Source organism: Fusarium falciforme, chromosome 10 (genome assembly GCF_026873545.1).
Source record: "Fusarium falciforme chromosome 10, complete sequence".
In the NCBI taxonomy this organism is placed as follows: domain Eukaryota; kingdom Fungi; phylum Ascomycota; class Sordariomycetes; order Hypocreales; family Nectriaceae; genus Fusarium; species Fusarium falciforme.
The window spans coordinates 3394614-3413987 of NC_070553.1; the positions used below are offsets into that span (position 1 = coordinate 3394614).

At 29.3% G+C, this 19374-nt stretch overlaps 3 protein-coding genes across 3 annotated transcripts; 2 read left to right on the forward strand and 1 right to left on the reverse strand.

The window, feature by feature from the left end:
• Positions 1-13619: 13619 nt before the first annotated feature.
• NCS54_01293500 (Hypothetical protein) lies at positions 13620-14193 on the reverse strand (the record flags this gene model as incomplete). The annotated part of the gene is made up of 3 exons (XM_053158156.1): positions 13620-13853; positions 13909-14000; positions 14055-14193. 3 exons carry the CDS (start codon positions 14191-14193, stop codon positions 13620-13622), a joined length of 465 nt encoding a protein of 154 aa, XP_053014131.1.
• Positions 14194-15959: 1766 nt separating this feature from the next.
• NCS54_01293600 (Amino-oxidase domain-containing protein) lies at positions 15960-18002 on the forward strand (the record flags this gene model as incomplete). The annotated part of the gene is made up of 1 exon (XM_053158157.1): positions 15960-18002. One exon carries the CDS (start codon positions 15960-15962, stop codon positions 18000-18002), a length of 2043 nt encoding a protein of 680 aa, XP_053014132.1.
• A 470-nt stretch (positions 18003-18472) lies between these two features.
• Positions 18473-19105, forward strand: NCS54_01293700 (Hypothetical protein; the record flags this gene model as incomplete). Its single annotated transcript, XM_053158158.1, has 1 exon — positions 18473-19105. The coding sequence occupies one exon, from the start codon at positions 18473-18475 to the stop codon at positions 19103-19105; it is 633 nt and encodes a 210-aa protein (XP_053014133.1).
• Between the last annotated feature and the right edge of the window lie 269 nt (positions 19106-19374).

Consider the following 19374-nt stretch of genomic DNA (forward strand, 5'->3'; position numbering starts at 1 on the left):
TCGAGGTAGAAATGATGACCTCGCGAAATGAGAGGCTGGCATAGGCAGAAGTATAGGGCACAAAGTCAGACGTCTGAGATATAAGGGAGAAGAAGAAACGGAAGAGAAAAGAAAGTCAACATCATGGAGGGGATGGACGTTTGCCCTTTTGTACACCCTGGCAGATGGGGCAGCGCTTGGAGAAAGAGCGGTGAGAACACCTTGCTTGAACTGTACAGCAATCCTTTCCATAAGGTTACCATGCAGTACCCCTCCACCGGCAACGCCCTTCTGCCGGTAAGCTTAAAAAAAAAAAGAAAGAAAAACGAAAGAATAAAAAAAGACTAAGTTATTGCTATTCACACGATCGACTATTAGTAATCTCGCTAATGCAGAGGGGTTCTCATATGTGTACAATCGGTCGTACAAATAAGATCACGTGATATATTATATAGCTAGTTATATAAATAAGATTTATTATATAAGCCCGCTAAAGTGCGTAAGTAAAAGATCCTCTTTTATATTTAATAAGGTGGTTATAATATATAAAAGTAAATATAATAAGTAATTTAATAGAAATATAGCTATTTAATAAATAATATATTATTTATTAGCATTAAGTATTTAACTATATTAAGCTACCTAAGGCTATAAAGTATATAATAGCTATTATAATAATAGAAGTAAATTATGTTAAGGGATAAAAAAAATAAGAGAGAGACTTCTTTATTAAAATATTTTTAATTCTTATATATAATATTATTATTAAGATATCTAATTATTAATAACTCTAGTGCTAGTACTAAAGACCGCTAGATATCCTTATCTTTATTAATAATATTATAATACTAATAAGAAGGCTTTTATTAAACTAGAATAACTACTTTATTTTATAGCTAATTAAAAATAACTAATAGGCTTAAGCTATAAGGTGCTATATATAAGGATATAGGGCAGCCATTAAACTATTAACTAATTAGCTAAGCCCTAGCTAGATATTATATATATAGAGACCTCCTAAAACCTCTAGAGCTAAGCTTTTATAAAAGGCCTAGTAAATTAAAGTCTTATACCTAAGAGAGACTTACCTTTAATCTATAATTTTACCTTAATTTAGCTATTAAGGCCTCTTATTTTATAATTCTTTAATTTCTTCTTAATAGATAATTAGCGCGAAATTAAGATAAAAGGGATAAGAAAACCTTATTACTTCTTAAGATAGTTATCTACTCTGCGGGCTATTATAAAGGGTAACCTAAGAAATACTTTATTAAACTTCTTAACTTAGAAGACCTAAAAGAGCTAATCTAAGAGACTAAAAGATATTATAATTTATTATTACCTATAGGCTAACCTTATAGCGATATATATTTAATAAATAAAGTAATTATTATTAAAATTACTATTAAAATTATTATTATTTATATATTCATATAAGCCAAGATATATACATTATATATTTAACTAGATAGGTTTAATTAATTAAACCTATAGACTTTTATCTACCGCCGAGTCTAGCGCCAAGCCCTGGCGCCGACTCTTTTTAGGTTTATAAAACTCTGATGCTAACTCTGGGAACTAATCCTTCTAAAACCTATAACGCTAATAACCCCTATATCCTAATATAGTTGCGCCTATAGCTATAGAGCTAGATCCTAGCTAGCCATAGTAAGACTTCTTTAATCCTCATATTTAGTAGTATAAAAAGTCTTTATAATTATTATAAGTATTATAACCTATGCCTTATGCTACTTATTATCTTATAAGTCCTTAAGGAATTGAATATCTTTACTAATAAGATCTTTCCTTGCCTTTAGTTTCTTTTTAAGAGCCTTTAATAAAAAAAGCTTTTTTTTAATAAAATTAAACCTATTATTAATATTATAATTAAGTAAAAAAAAGCTAAATAAAAAAAAATATTATAACTAAAGATTATAAGTTTAATTAATATTAATTTATTATATTATATATTTATCTTAATATTCTTTAGGCTATTATTTAATATTATTACTTATAGCTTATTATATATACTTTTTATACCCTTATAAAGCTTATAGACCTCCTTAGTAAAGTTATCTTAGTTATATTAAAAGGTATATTAATAGGTATTAGCTATGTTACTTTAATTCTTTAGTTAAAAGTCTCTATAAAAAGTAGCTATTATAATCTCCTGAATATATTATTAATTAGTTAACTAGTTATTAATTAGTTAACTAGTTAGTTATAGTAGTTATTATTAGTTATAGTTAAACCTCTTCTTATAAGAATAATAAAAGCGATTTTAACCTCTTTAAGTAGTTAAGAATTGCGATTAAAAGGTTAATATTAGAGGGGAGAGCTATTATATAAAGGGGATTTTAATCTCTTTAATTAATTAAGATATAAGCTATTTATTATAAATAGAGCTAGCTTTAGCGCATTATTAAAGCTATTAATAATTACGTAAATAAACCTTATTAATTTAAGCCTATTAAGACCTCTAGCTTTAGGTATAAAGCCTTTACTATTAAAACTACTAAGATATTAATTAAGATACTTTGATCCCTATTTTAGGTAGCATAAAGTAATATAATAATAAATAAAGTAAAGATTATAAACCTTTTTAATATAAACTAATAATAGATATTATAATTACTATAATTAATAATATCTTATATTAAGAGAGATATTTTATAAATAAAGATATAAAAGTTAATCTTAATAATTTTTTTCTTGTTTTTAGCTTTAATTTTATTAAATAAATTAAATAATATCTATAAATATAAAAAGTAAAAGTAAAAGAAATAAATAAAAAAGAAAAAATAAAAAAACTTTTTATTTAAGATTTTAAAATATTTTATAAATTAATTAATTAATAATTAATTAAGAGACTATAAAAAGCTGCTTAAATATAACTATAAGTTATTAATTATAGAGGCTATTATTATTAATATTAATAATTAACTTAAGGTAATTAATATATATAATTAGCTATATATAGAAATAATATTAAAGTAATAAATTAAATAAATAATAAGTAAACTTATTTACTTATTATAAATTAATTAATATATGTATATCTTAGGCTTAATAAAAAAAACTTATATAAAAAGAGTTTAAGGTATTTATATAAAAATAATAAATTAACCTAGAGCTTTAAGAAAAATAAGTAAGTAATTAATTGATAACTATAAGCTAAAATCCTAATAAGGCATTAATATAATACTTTACATACTAATATATACTTTATAAGAGCTTATTAAAAGAATAAAAAGATAATAAAGCTATAGCTTATTATTTCTTTCATAATCTATATAATAAAATAAAAAAAAAGCTTAAGAAATAAAAATATCTTTTATAAAAGGCGTATTATATTATATAAGAAACTAAATACCTTTAGATTTAGATTATTAATTAAAATAGCTATCTTAAGAAAAAATAACTCTAAGATAATACTAAATACCTAGCTAAGAGGTATTATTTTTTTAGTAACTTAAGTTATAAAAACAGCTTTAAAAGAAATTTTTTTAATAAGTATCCCTTATGCTTTATATTAAAATACAGCTACTATAATATATGTAATTTAAGTATACCTATATTAGCGCTATACTAGGGAAAGAGAGAAAATAAGCTATTACTAAAGTGCGCTAAATATAGGTATTTAAGCTATAAAACCTAAGTATATTATACTAAGATATATATAAATAGCTATAACCTCCTTATAAATTAAACCCCCCTTAGAAATACAAGTAGGCTATTAGTAAAGGTTAATAAAGTTAAAGCCTAAGAGCGTAATTTATTAAAAAACTAAAAAGAATAGAGGTTAAACCTAAACCTTTATCCCTATTTATAAAAAAATAAATATTAATTAAGAAAGTAATTATAATTTTTATATTAATCCTTTATAATATAGCTAAAAAAGAATTTAAAGTTTTTATAAATATTAATATAGAAATTAATATTATTAATATAAAACTTATATAAAAGCTTAGCCTTAAGTTAATAAAAAACTATATAGCCCCTAGGCTTAAGTTCTTTAAAAAACATATACTTAAGAAATACTTATAAATTAACCTTTTTCTTGATTAATTTATATAATAAAGTATAATAAGTATTAATTAAATTAAAATTCAAGAATAATTTTTATAATATTGTTTTATTATAATCTTTAATAAGTTAAAAAGGTATAATAATTAATTATATTATTAATAAGTAATATTATATTATAATCTTAGAAATTAATCTAATATTTTTTACTTAAGAGATTATTAAAAATAAAAAAGATATATATATTATATATTATAATATTCCTTACCTTAAAAAAACTAGCTTAATAAGCTCTTAATAAGGTTATAGACCTAATAATAAAGGTACTAAAAGAGCTACCTTTAGAGCTTAAAGGTCTAAAGGGGTTTTTTAAATAAATAAGTAATAAAAAGTATATTAATACTTATAAAAGCTATATATAAGATTAACTTAATAAAAGATAAAAAGCCCCTATGTAGTTTATTATATTTTATCAATAAGATATAATATTAGGCCTTTTAGGAATATATTATAAAAAACCTAAAGAATAGATACATAGAATACTCTATAAGTAAGGCTAAAGCCCTAATATTCTTTATCCCTAAGAAAGATAAAGGTCTAAGGCTCTATATAAACTATAAAGGGTTAAATAAAGTAATAATGAAAAATTATTATACCCTCTTACTTATTAATAATTTATTCAATAGGCTATATAAAGCTAAAAAATATATCTAAGATTAATATGTATAATACTTATTATAAAATTAAGGTTAATAAAAACGATTATTAAAAGATTATTTTTTATATAAGATATAGCTATTTTAAGGATATTATTATGTTATTTAAATTAATAAATATATTAATTACCTTTTAAATATATATTTATTAACTACTTATTAATTTACTTAATATATGTTATATCATATATATAAATAATACCTTTATATATTCTTAGACTAAGAAAAAATATACCTATTATTTATAAGCGGTTTTATAATAACTTATTAAAATATAACTCTATAAAAAGCTATTTAAATTTAATTTTTATTAATAAAGTATTAAGTTCTTCAGATATATTATTATATAAGAGGGTATTTTAATAAAACCCTTATATATTGACTTGATTAAGAAATACCTAATATTAATCTTCTTTAGAGATATATAAGTCTTCTTAAGATCTTATAATTTTTATTAAAAGTTTATTATATATTACTTAGTAATAATAAGCCCTTTAATAAAATAACTAAAAGGTAATAAAAATAAAAAAAAATACTAAAGACTTTAATTAATCTATAAAGATTAATTATATCTTTGAAAGCTTAAAATATATTTTATATTTTATAATTATTTTCTATTATTAAGATTTATTAAGACTAATTAGAGTTAAAATAAATATATTAATTAAGGTAATCTTAGGTATTTTTATTTAATCAATAAACTCTTAATAATAACCTATTATTTATTAATTATACAAGCTTTAAGATATAAAGTAATATTAGGCTATAAAGTACTAAGAATTATTTATTATAATTAATAGCCTTAAATACTAGAGTTATTATTTATAAAGCCTCTTAAAGAAGTTTTTAATTCTTATTAATTACTAAGCCCTTATAAGTATTATAGAAATATTACTAAAAGAGTTAAGAGGTAGGCTAATAAGATAAGTCTATAAACTCTTTGCCTTTAATTTTAATATTTAATATTAGTTTAAGAATAATAACCTTATTAATAGCCTATTAAAGTAATTAAATTATATAAAAAGAAAAGTATTATATAAAAATATATTCTTTATATTAATTAAAAAGCTAGCTCTTATATATAAATTATTATTAAAGCTTTAATATATTATTATTAACCTTAAGGGTAAGACCTTAGTTATAAATATATATATGTATATTATTAAAGCGATATTAAGGAGCTTTATCTTCTATATTAAATATATACTAAAGAGTAATACTTCTTATATTATATCTGTAATTACTATTAGGTGCTAAAGGGCTAAATAAAAAGAAACTAGTATATAATAAACTATTTAAGATGTAAAAAGCTTTAATTAAGTCTCTAAGAAATTTTTTATAGCTAAGGTTATTATTTTAGAGTAATATATCCTATACCTTATTATAAAATAATTTATAAAAGGTAAAATAATATTTCTCTTATTACTTTTCATAAAGCTTAAAGTATTAATTAAGGAATTATAAAGCTAAAATTAATAATATAAAGAATTAAAAAATAAGATATGTAAGACCGCTAATAAATATAAAGGCTATATTATTAATAAACCTAGATTATTGTAATATAAAGATTAATTAATTATCTTAGAATAAAGAGCCTTAAGGTTAAAGATACTTTATTAATACTATAATAATCTAAGATTAAGATATATAGGTATTTAAAACACCTTAGACTTAATAAAAAGGAAATTCTATTAGCTAGGTATAATAAATAATATCTATAAATATATTAAGAGCTCCTTAATATATTAAGGTATTTATATATTAAAGTATAAGTTATATAATAAACTCTAATTATTATTATTTTTATTATATGTATTTTAAGAAATTAGCCTTAACTTTATAATTAATTTATGAAAATATATATATATTAATAATAAGAGCTATAATATTATATTAATTATTATATATTATATAATAAAATATATAATATTTATTTTATGTATTAAAAAGCTTAAAGCTATAGGCTTAGTAGTATTATTATATAAGTATATAAAAAATTATTTTAGTATACCTAAAGGCATTATAAGTAATAAAGATAAGCTTATAATTAATAAATTCTAAGTAAATTTAATAAAAAGAAAAGTAATATTTTATTAATTATTAATTACTTATTACTTATTGATAAATAAATAAATAAAATAAATATATTAAACCCTAGAGAAATACCTAAGGGTATATATAAAAGATAAGCCTACTTATTAAATAATATAACTCTTAACAGCTATTATTATATATAATAATAGCTAATACTTAATAATTAAGCTTACTTTTAATAAGGCATTATATAGTTATTACCTAAGGTATATAAAATATATTCCCTTAGAAGTAAAAATAAATATCTGAGGTATTATTAAGTACTTAGAGATACTTAGCTAAATATATAAGTTAATAAAGGACTATTAGTAGTATGATTTAAAATCTTAATTTAAATACTATAATATAAAGTATAAGCTATAAGTATATTATTAAGGATAATATATTAAAATATTTATTAAGAATTAGAGGTTTAACTACCTTAAATTAGCCCTAAGATTTATTAAGGTTAAGATCTTTAAAAGGTATAATAAGTAAGCTTATATTATAAAATTATTAAAAGCTTATTAATAGATATATAATATATTTTATATATTACTCCTTAAACAATTAAATAATTAAATACATAATATTATAATACTAAAAGCCTTATTAAAGCTTAAAGCTAAGTTTAATAAATAAAAGGTAAAAGAAATAATAAGCTATAAGCTTATTAATAAAGTAATAGTTTATTATATTAAGTAAAAAGGCTAATTAATAAAATATAATACTTAGAAACTAAATTATTACTTAGAAAATATATATATAATAATAAAAAAATAGTATAAAGCTATAAAGAGAAGTTATAAGAAATAAAATAATACTTAATTAATATTTAAGTATATAGCTTATAAAAAAAATAAAAATATTAATTATAAATGTAAAAGTCCTTATTATAAAGGTCTTTTATAAATATAATTCTAGAAAAATAAGCTTATAAGAGATAAGCCTAGGATTCTGTTACCCTATAGTATAGCTTATGCGCTATCTTATAGTTTGCTTACCTAAGCTTTATATGCTTAGATAAGCAAGATATTAAGGAGTTACAATAATGCCCCTTTTAGGTCCTCTTACCCTTTTAAGAAGGGTCACGTGACTTCGGACTTAGGGCTCTTATAGAGCCCGATAAGGCCGACAAAGCCGTGCCTTTCTATAGGGTATTTCCTATCCGGTTTTAAATCTCTTAGTTTAAAACCTTTAAGAGTTTCAGCTTCTTCTAACTATAGCCCGACTTCTAGTTATCTGTTTCTAGCAAAACTAATAGGGTTTTAAAGCCTAGAATTAGAGCTATCCGACGGTATTACTTTTATCGGAATCGGACTAATAGATTCCGATCAATTAGCTATATAAGCTATAAACCCTCTCTTAGAAATAGCTTTCTAGATCTTTAACTAATTCAAGCAATAAGACTACCTATGAGAAGCTGGCCTTCTTCTCTATAACCTTATATATTATTTTTCCTACTTTTATTACTTTATAATACCTTATCTAGCTAATCAGCTTTTTATAAGGACTAATTCCACTGCCTATTCTCCTCCTATTTTAGTTACCTACCCTATACTATTTTCAGACTTTATAGTCTCTATTTTTCAGTCTTTTACAAAAATAAAAATTAATTAAGGCAAAGATAAAGATTATATTAATTAACCTAGAGGAAAAATGTTAACTTAATATAATATATAGCTAGCTTATATAATAATTAGAAATTTATAATTATATTACTTACCTTCTTAATAGAATATTAAGATCTTTATAATATAATAAGCCTTTAGTTATTGTGACTAAGACTTAAATACTTATTATAATACTAAAAAAGAGCTAAAATAAGAGAATACAAAAGTATTAAAAAAATATAAATATTTAATTAACTCATTTATAATAGCTATAAGCCTAATATAATACTAGGTAAGGTATAATAAAAATAATATATAAAATAAGGGGATAAATTTAATAAGGCTTTTAAAGAATTATATAAATAAATATTAAAGGCTTATAAAGAGCTATAAGTTAGAAGATATAAGTATTAAGCTATTTTAGGCTATTAGGTAATTTCTTATATATAGAAAAAGGGGTTAAAGGTATTTAACCTTTTATTATTATTATCTTCTTTATAAGAAAATTTAGGAATTAGAAAGCTTTAAGCTTTCTTCTTAGTAATAAGCTTTATTATTATTAATTAATTAATTACCCTTATTATTTTATATAATATTTAATTTCTAAAACAGTATTTAAAATCCTTTTTATAAAAACCATATAAAGAAAATTATAATTTAAGTTTTAGTTATAAATAGTATATTAGATTTCTCTTATAACATATAAAAATAAATTAAAGTTTATATGTTATTTTCTATATATATAAATTTATAAGTAAATAATAAAAATACTAATCTAAGTAAAGAATTACTTATTTATTTATAATAACTATTAATATTAATTCTTAATTAAGCCTAAAGATATTTTTATTAATTTAAGAAAAATATAATTTTTTATATTAATTAAAATACAGCGTATAATATAATTAAATGTATTTTATATATTACATCATTTAATTCTAATAACTTTATTAATGATAACCTTTATAATAATAATTATACTAATAATAACTATAATAATAAGAATTCGAATTATATTAAACTTATAGGTTTAAATCTAAATAGCTCTAATTACCTTAATTTAACAATCAAAAATATTATTAGAAATAGCTTCATAATTAATAGCTTTAATATATATAATTTTAATATTAATATTATGTATATTAATAATATTAAAAGCTTTAGTTTTAATATATATTATTGTTAAGTATATAAAGTAATTTCTTTATTTTAAGTTTTTATTAAATAGAGTTTAAGTTTTATACTTTAAATAAATTAAGTTGTTATATAAAGGCTTTAGGTATTTTTATAAAAGATGGAAATATTTAACTTAAAATATTAAAAATATTAATAAAAAAACTGTAAAAAGATTTAATATAAAATTAAGCTTTTATTATTTAAATATTTTAAAAGATATAATTAAATATATAATAATATCTCTAAAGTAATTTTAATTATTTATAATAAAGATATTATTTCTAATATTTAGTATTTATATATAAAATAATAATTTAATTAAAAATATATATTTAAGAAGATTTTTAAATAAAAATTTAAAATTATTATTAAAGTTTTATATAATATTATATAATTTATTAAGGGCCTTAATTAAATAATAATACTAAAATAATAAACGAATAAGATTTATTTAATAAATAAATAAATAGTATTTAATATTAGAAAAATATATATTAATTATTCATTTAATAATATATTATAAAAAATTTCTATTATTTTAAAATAATATTAAACAAAATCTTAATTAAAAAATTAACAGAAAATGTAAAGCATATAAATATTAAAAATATAAATCTTTTATGTATTTTAATTTGAAATATAAGATATTAATTAAATATAAAATATTTTTAAATAATTATAACTTAAGAAATTATTAAAAACTAATATATATATATATATACATATATATATTTAATATAAGAATTTTAATATAATTATAAAATTATTATAAAATTAAAGTTTTAAATATAAAAAAAAATAATTTATAATTTATAATATTAATTTTAAAATGTATAATAATAATGTATTAATTAAGAATATCTAATTAATACTTAATTTAATTAATAATAAAATATTTAATTTATAATTTTATTTTATAATAATTTATATTATTTTAAAAAATATTAATAAAAATATTTTTATAAAAGTTTTAAATTTAAAAATACTAATAATACATTAACGTACTTAATAAGTGAGATAATTAAATAAGCGAGATAATTAGTAGACTGTGCACCTAAAATTTATAAATCTTAAATTTCTAAAATCTATTATAAAATAGCTATAAGCTTAAAAAAAAAAAGTCTTTATAAGTCTAACTAAAAAAGTCATAAGTATCTAATTTTTCTAGATTTCTAAAAAATTCTTTTAATTTCTAAAAAATAAAAAACTAAAAAAAAACAGTGCAAATAAAATATTCTAAGATAACTTACTAATTAAATTTTTTAAAAATCTATAAAAATAAAATAGATAATTTAAAATTTTATTAAATCTTGTTTTTAACTCTTAGCATATAATAATTTAAATTAAATTTTCTTAAATTTCTTAAAGTAATTTTAGCTTTAGGTACAATTTATACTTAAGGGTAAAAGTAATTATCTTACTTATTTAATTATCTTACTTATTAAGTATATTAATTTATTATTATTAAATTATAAATAAATAAATATATAAATACTAATATATATATATATATTTTCTTTATTATTAAAATTACTATTAAAACTATTATTATTCACATATTCATATAAGCTAAGATATACGCATTATGCATTTAACTAGATAGGTTTAATTAATTAAACCTATAGACTTTTATCTACCGCTAAGTCTAGCGCCGAGCCCCGGCGCTAACTCTTTTTAGGTTTAAACTCTGATGCCGACTCTGGGAACTAATCCCTCCGAAACCTATAATGCTAATAACCCCTATTTCCTAATATTGCGCCTATAGCTACGTGGCTAGATCCTAGCTAGCTATAAGACTTCTTTAATCCTCTTATTTAGTAATATAAAAGGTCTTTATAATTATTATAAGTATTATAACCTATGCCCCGTGCCGCTTATTATCTTATAAGTCCTTAAGGAATTTAGCGTCTTCGCTAATAGGATCTTCCCCTTCCTCTAGCTTCTTTTTAAGAGCCCCTAATAAAAAAAGCTCTTTTCTAATAAAATTAAACCTTTTATTAATATTATAACTAAGTAAAAAAAGACTAGATAAAAGAAGGATATTATAACCAAAGATTATAAGTTTAATTAATATTAGTTTACTATATTGCGTGCTTATCTTAATACTCTTAAGGCCGCTATTTAATATTATTACTTATAGCCTATTATATATACTTTTTATGCCCTTGCGAAGCTTATAGACCTCCTTAGTAAGGTTATCTTAGTTATATTAAAAGGCATACTAATAGGTATTAGCTATGCTACTTTAATTATTTAATTAAAGGTCTCTATGGAAAGCTATTATAATCTCTTTAATATATTATTAACTAGTAAACTAGTTATTAATTAGTTAACTAGTTAGTTATAGTAGTTATTATTAGTTATAATTAAACCTCTTCTCACGAGGATAATAAAAGTAATTTTTACCTCTTTAAGTGGTTAAGAATTATGATTAAAAGGTTAATATTAGAGGGGAGAGCTATTATATAAAGGGGATTTTAATCTCTTTAGTTAGTTAAGATATAAGCTATTTATTATAAATAGAGTTAATTTTAGCGTGTTATTAAAGCTATTAATAATTATATAGATAAACCTTATTAATTTAAGCCTATTAAGACCTCTAGCTTTAGGTATAGAGCCTTTACTATTGAAACTACTAAGATATTAATTAAGATACTTTGATCCCTATTTTAGGTAGCATAAAGTAATATAATAATATATATTTTCTAATTTAAGTTATATTTTTAATAAGAATCTTATTAAAAAATATATTTCTTAAATAATATTAATTAAATATAAATCAAATATTAATATCTTAATTAATATATTTTATTAATAATTAATAATTAATTCTTAAAATTCTTTAATAATATTTTTTAATATCTTAGATATATTTTTTAAAACTTTAAAAATAATATAAAATATAAAATATATTTTTATTTATATTATATCTAATATATATATATAGTGAGTTAGCTACCTAAGCGAGTTAGCTACTTGTATTTATACCTAAAATATAAAAATAAAAAAAGCATTTAAAATTTTAAATATAGCTTAAAATAAATAAAGTTTAAATATAATATTTATAATATAATATATAACCTTATATTAGTCTTTAAACAATATTAAGAAAATTCCTTATAAGGTAGTTTAGAAAAAATATAATTCGCACTATATATTTTATATTTTCTTTATAAATGGCTTTTTTTAAAAAAATATATAAAAAGTATTTCTAGACTCTATAAAGAGTTAGATTTATAAAAGTACTCTGTTTAAATTTCTAGCTATTTTATTAAAGAAGTTAGGTAGTCTAGGGCAAGTGATTTCTTGCGGTACAGTGCGGTGGCCAACTTACTTGCATGGCTAACTCACTATATATATATGTTATTAATTATAAAATATTATAAAATTTTATAATTTAAATTAAATATAAATATAAACTTTATATATTTTCTTTTTAAAAAAACTTAAATATAACTATTTATATTATTATTAAAGTTTTTATATATATAAATATAATTAATAAACTTAGATATTATATATTATTAGGAAATAATATTAAAAGATTAATTATAATAGGTTTTAAATACTAGCTTAGCTATCTAGGGAGTAATATTGCGCTTAATGCTCTTTATAATATATCCTTAAGTATATTCGCCGGTCTTCTAGCTTAGTTACCCCATTAAGGGCTGGGCTTCAACTTTAAAAAAAACCCAATATTAACACCTCATAGCATTATCTTCTAATATTAACGCAATAGCCGCAAGCCATTAACGCTGCTGAACATATTATCATCATTGTTATGTCAGTCCATTCATTTAGCATCACATACGACACATGCCTCGCCCTTCATGCATGCATTTTATGACGTCAATTGATTCAAGAAGACGCCTGGATTCTAACCTCGATTATGTCTGATAGTATCTCTTGTTCTCCCAGTCTCTTACAGAACATTTCGGTAAATATCTCTCGTCTCTGCAGCGCCTTGGATACCACCAACACAATCTTATCTTATGTATCAGTACCCAGCTTCACCTGTTGATGTTTAAACTCCACCTCAGCAGTGTGGTTGAGCAACGACAGCTTCAATCTCGACCAAGAAATCGCCAGGCAGCTTCCCAGCCTGAATCGTGGTCCGGGCAGGCTTGGGGTCGGGCAGCATACGACCATACACGGCATTCATAGCAGCAAAGTCATCCATGTTGGCGAGGTACACCGTTGTCTTGATTGCGTACTCCCACGATGTACCTGCCTCTTCAAGGATAAGAGAAATGTTATCAATAACAGCGGCCTGCAGCCTTGTTTAGCGAAGTTATTACTAGGGTCAGATCTCGATCATAACTCACCACCTGAGCCTCGATTCCTTCAGGGATGGTTCCGTTGACGGAAGGAACAGTGCCGCTTGTATAGACCAGATCCTTGGTCGCCACGCCACCGGCTAGGTAGTATTAGTATTATGGTCTTTTGTAAGAGCCATGTCCTCAAGTCTTACACAGAATTGGACCTTTGTTGCCGAGATGCGTGATCGGCGACTTGGACCGTGCTTGAAGGGCAGGAGAGGGAGCAGCAAACACCGCTCCAACGGCAGCAAGCACAATAGTGGTGGTTTTGAGGAGAGTCGGTCCAATCATTTTGATTCGATTAAATTCGAAAAATTGAGGGATGAAAGGGCCAGTGATTACAGTGCAATTGGCTAATTGGTGAGGAGCTGAGACGGCAAGAAGGGGCTGAATGCATTCATACAATCCGCCAGATGATTACTTAAATACCATCTCAAGCACATTCTGCCAAGAAGAACCTCAATGTCCCAACCCTCCGGTCGGAGACGTTATTCAGCGGCCCGGTTGGTTGGAGGAGTTGGAATGGTGAATTAGGTTAGGCTGTGCTGGTGGTTCACCCTTATCAGTGTTGCCAAGACCATGCTTGTCGTTCTTCGCCCTACCACTTCGGGCCCTCGCTGTAGTCTAGGGCGCACTCCACACTTGACCGCATCAGCGGAATGTCACCACGCCCTGTGGTAAAGACGAAGGTTCCCACTTCTGTGCATTAATGGCTCAATGGACCCGATATGGTTGATTACGAGGCACTGCAAGAGACTGAACATGCTGGTGCCTCTTCATGACATAACGGTTGGTCCTTATCGCCGTCAGTATCGTATCTTCGCTCGGCTAACTTAACTTGCAAGGCTTGGGACTTTTGCAACCGGCCTTGTTCCGTCGGTGAGAAAGGTTATGTCGGACAGACACCTCAGGTCCCTTATCTCTTCGGCCAATTCAATTGAAGCCCGACTTCCGGAAACTTTACCCTAATGACAGGCCCTGGTTATGTCTCCACGCGGGGATCGGAGTTAGAAATTAAACCGGTAATAAGTTTAGTGTGCTATCCCCGCCTCGTGTCGAGCTTCCCCAGCTCTGGCACTATCGTTCCTGTTTATCAGTTTTACGAGGGTAATGCTCCTGAGTATCAATGACTAAAAGATACTCTTGATAAATTATGCCACGCGTTCCACGCGTTCTTCGAACTGTTGGTTGATGCTTCGAATGTGGGTGCCTCAAGTCCGGTGTTGCCGGACCATGACCATAGTGGTTAAGGTTTAAGTTGCCGTATGTCAATAGCGCTTACAAATAAGGTTAATGGAGAAATTGCCAGAGCTGCTACACATAGCATAGAATATCCAAGCATTGGACCAGTAGCAGCCGTTGGGAGCAGCTGCAGACAAGTGAGAAGCCAAAGCTTGACATCCCAAAGAGATGTAAAGCTAGTCTCTCAATTTTTCTCGTCTTTTTCCTAATGTGGGAGAATTCTACGACAAGTTCGTTGAAAATCTGTTACCCCGCGTGCCAAGAGTCTAGTGACAGATCCAGAGTGGTGGATGTTGGTAAATCTTTATCGGCGGAACTACCCCGTGTTGTTATCGTGGAAAGAATCCTTCCAAGTTCGCCGATCAAGGTCAAGGGTTCGTGCAGCGATAAGCTTAACCGAAGCCAACAAATTACGGAAACAACAGCAACCAACCTCGTGGTAAACGTCATTTGTAAAGACATTGCAACGCAGATCTGGTGATGTCAGAGTATCACTTACGACCCGTTCTGGGTAGTGCATGTATTAAGCGTTACCGACACGCGGCCGGGCTGCCCTTCCGACGTCGCTTTACTCCGCCGAGCGTTATCAACTTTTCTGTTACGTAGCATAGGTCTTCTAGATACAAGCGTAAAGAATCGGAAGAGAATGCGCGGGATGTCGTATCTATTGACTAAAAGGCACAGAGTTACATTGGGATTCTGGAGCCAAGAGCAAACTTATAAGACAACCTTGCAGCTGCTCTTTCAAGGATATCGAAGCAGATCGACAAGATCCTCAACTTTGGATGCCAGTGAACCTTCATACAATTCTCAGGATGTTCACTTCCAAGGCAGCTTGGTTTTCTCTCCTCGTTCTCGGCCGCGGCACTTTGTCCAGCCCGACTCCTGCCCGAGACTCTATCTTCTTTCATGGTCTGGGTGGCGTTTCTTCCGAATCGGTCCACAATGTTCACCTTACCTATGGTAATGGCTTCCCACATGGCAACGTTCGCGTTGTCTATGGGGACTGCGCCCTGAAGAGCCCTGGCCAACATCACCATGAAGTCGCCTACCTATTTACGGAGCCCGAGTCCACCCCGGACCGCCTGGTTTGGATTGTGCCAGAGGATGTCATTCAGCGCGGCTGTCTCCACGCATACTCAGATGGTCTTCTTCTCGGTCGGTCTGAACCCATTAGCTTCTCGAAGCCCCTTCGCAAGCGCCAGTCTCTCCACGAGATTGGCGACTCGAATGGTCTCTGGTTCAATGGTGTGAAATACCTGCAGGCGAAGAACAAGACCTCTACTGTCTCGGTCAAAGAGGCCAAGAGCAAGAAGATCGCCATCGTCGGTGGTGGCATGTCCGGACTGATGACCAGTCTGCTCTTGACATCGGTCGGCATGACCAACTGGCATATTGTCGAGTCAACCCAACGCGTTGGTGGCCGGGTTCGCACCAAGTACCTCAACGGCACTAGCCCAGACGAATATCAGTATCAAGAGATGGGTCCTATGCGATTTCCCGTGTCGGTCAAATATCCAGACACGAATGAGACTCTGGAAATCCAGGATCATAAGATGGTCTTCCAACTTGCAGACGTCCTCAACGAGATGAATGGTGGCAACACCTCTGAGCTGGCGGTCAACTTCATCCCTTGGATTCAGAGCAGCCCCAACACCCCGGCCAACTCCAGAGGTTATCGTCTGCCCAACGGGCGGATCCCTAGCAGCTCTCAGATCGCTGCCGATTCTAGCATGCTGCCACCATCTGCAAACGCCTCTGACCCCTCGGGCGCCGAGCTCGGTGAAGGTTTCGTGGATCGCCTCGTTGACCTGACACCTGAGCGCATGCGTAACATTTCCACCAACATCTTCAGCGCCCACCGCGAGGCCATCGACCGCGGCCTGTTCCACTGGTCCGAAGCCGGCTATCTCAAGTACCAGCTAGGCCTGGATACAGACACGGTGGACTTTCTCGCCGGCTCCGGTAGCTCTCCCCTGTGGGGTGAATGGTATGACAACGTCTACTTCTCGGCCATGAACTGGCGTACTATCGACAAGGGGCTCGACTCCCTGCCTCGTGCCTTCGTGCCTCACATCAAGGACAAGATTACTTACGGTAGAAAGATTACTGGTCTTCAGCACAACAATGAAACCTCGAAGGTGTCTCTGATCTGGAGGGATGACCCTCTAGACATGACTGCGAAATCTGAAGAGTACGACTATGCTGTTGTGGCTGTCCCCTTCTCCAAGGTCAGGCTTTGGAGGACTCCCGCCTATTCCAGCCTCCTGTCAAGGGCCATCTCCACACTGAACTACGCTCAGTCCTGCAAGGTCGCTCTCCACTACAAGACCCGTTTCTGGGAGCATCAGGAGAACCCCATCTTCGGAGGGTGCGGATCAGTTGATATACCCGGTGTCGGCTCTGTTTGCTACCCTGCCTACAAGATCAACTCGACGGGCCCTGGCGTCATCCTGGGGTCCTACACTTCCGGTGTTCCAGCAAGATCCGTCGCCGCGTTGAGCGAGGAAGACCACGTCGCTCTCATCCAACGGGCCATGGTGGAGGTCCACGGCGAGATTGCCAACGAGCAGTGGACAGGGAACTATGACCGCCAATGCTGGGAAGTTGACGAGCATCAGGCTGGTGCTTGGGCGTCTCCCACTGTTGGCCAGCAAGAGCTCTTCATCCCCGCGTACCACAAGACAGAGCTCAACACCATCTTCGTGGGTGAGCATACAAGCATCACCCACGCCTGGATTTTCTCTGCCCTCGAGTCTGCCGTGCGCGGAACCACACAGCTTCTACTGGACCTTGGTCTTGTCGACGAGGCAAAGCAGGTTGTTGATACATGGATGGCTCGCTGGATCACTGTTTAAAATAGGCATCTGTCTATAAATAGCAGTTAGACAGTGCGGGTGGAGCCCGGTATAATGAAGCCCGATTTTGATGAAACCCGATTCTAATGAAGCCCGAGAGTTCTAATGAAGCCCGACAGTGCGAGTGGAGCCCGATATCACGGCATTTGCTCGCTTGTTCCTAATCCGCTTCTTTGTCCTTTATAGGCGAGGCAACCTGCAGCATAGATGTTACCCCTGACAATTAACTCTTCCCATGATAGCTCTCAGCCCCCTTTCGCGCCCACTCTTGTTCTTGGCATGGTTCGTTATAAAGAGATAGATTTCTGTCAAAGCTGTATAGAGAATGACAACTGCAGCAACTAAATCCTCGCTCCCATCATCTCTTCTATCATTGACAACTCTATGGTGTTTCTTGATTCTCCACCTCTCAAGGAAGCAAATAGCCACCACTCTCAGTTCAACATTTCACCCATCCCACCAACACCAACATGGCCCCCGCCTGGCTTGAAAAATACATTGTGCGTGCAGGCCCGACCCCGGATCCGCGACGCGCCAAGGAACAGCCTGCTTTGGAAATACACTACACCGCCCTTATGGGCCATCGCCGGATCTTAGGCGTTGAAGGCGATACGATACCACGTTACGAAGTAAAGCGAAAAGCTATCCTCGCGGCCTGGGGGGACAAGTGCTATGTCACATCGCCTGCCGATGGAGACAGGGAGGTGGCCATGATCGACTTCCACGCCTTTCCGCCCAAAACCGAAATCCAATTTCCGCAACGAAACCATGAAGTCATCATCAAGGCAACCGAGGGGCACTACGAGTCTAGCGGTGGGCTCGGTCGTTTGCATTGGAAAGCAACAGGCATGGTTGCCTACGGCAGGGCCTCGTGGGAACTGAGGGATGAGTCGGAAATGGTGATGTCGGTAACGATCGACGACTACCAAGTAAATGGGGTTATTGGCCTCTGGAGGGACGGCCTTGATCCGGAGACGGTGGAGGAGCTTGTGGTGGTTGGGATTTCTCAGATTGAGGACTATAAGAAAATGTTGAGGGGTGCTAAGAGGTCCGGTGTCCAAGCAGCTGTCAGTGCATCATGGCTAGCGGGGCACTGGGCGTAAAAGGGGAAATTAGATATAGTGATGTACAATGCGTGGGATAGAGTCGAGAGGAGTTAGTACATACCCTTAACTACCTACAATTCATATGGAATAGTACACTCGCTGATATCAAACATAGGAAGCAGGATGCATGGTTTTCAGGCGCACACCTGATACAATAGGCATTTTCTCTATTATATACATAGTCGGCATATGTCAGATAAAGCTTGGAATCTACTCTGCCTGCATCCCGGCCATTCTGACGCTTGAAAACTGCACTCCTCTAACTT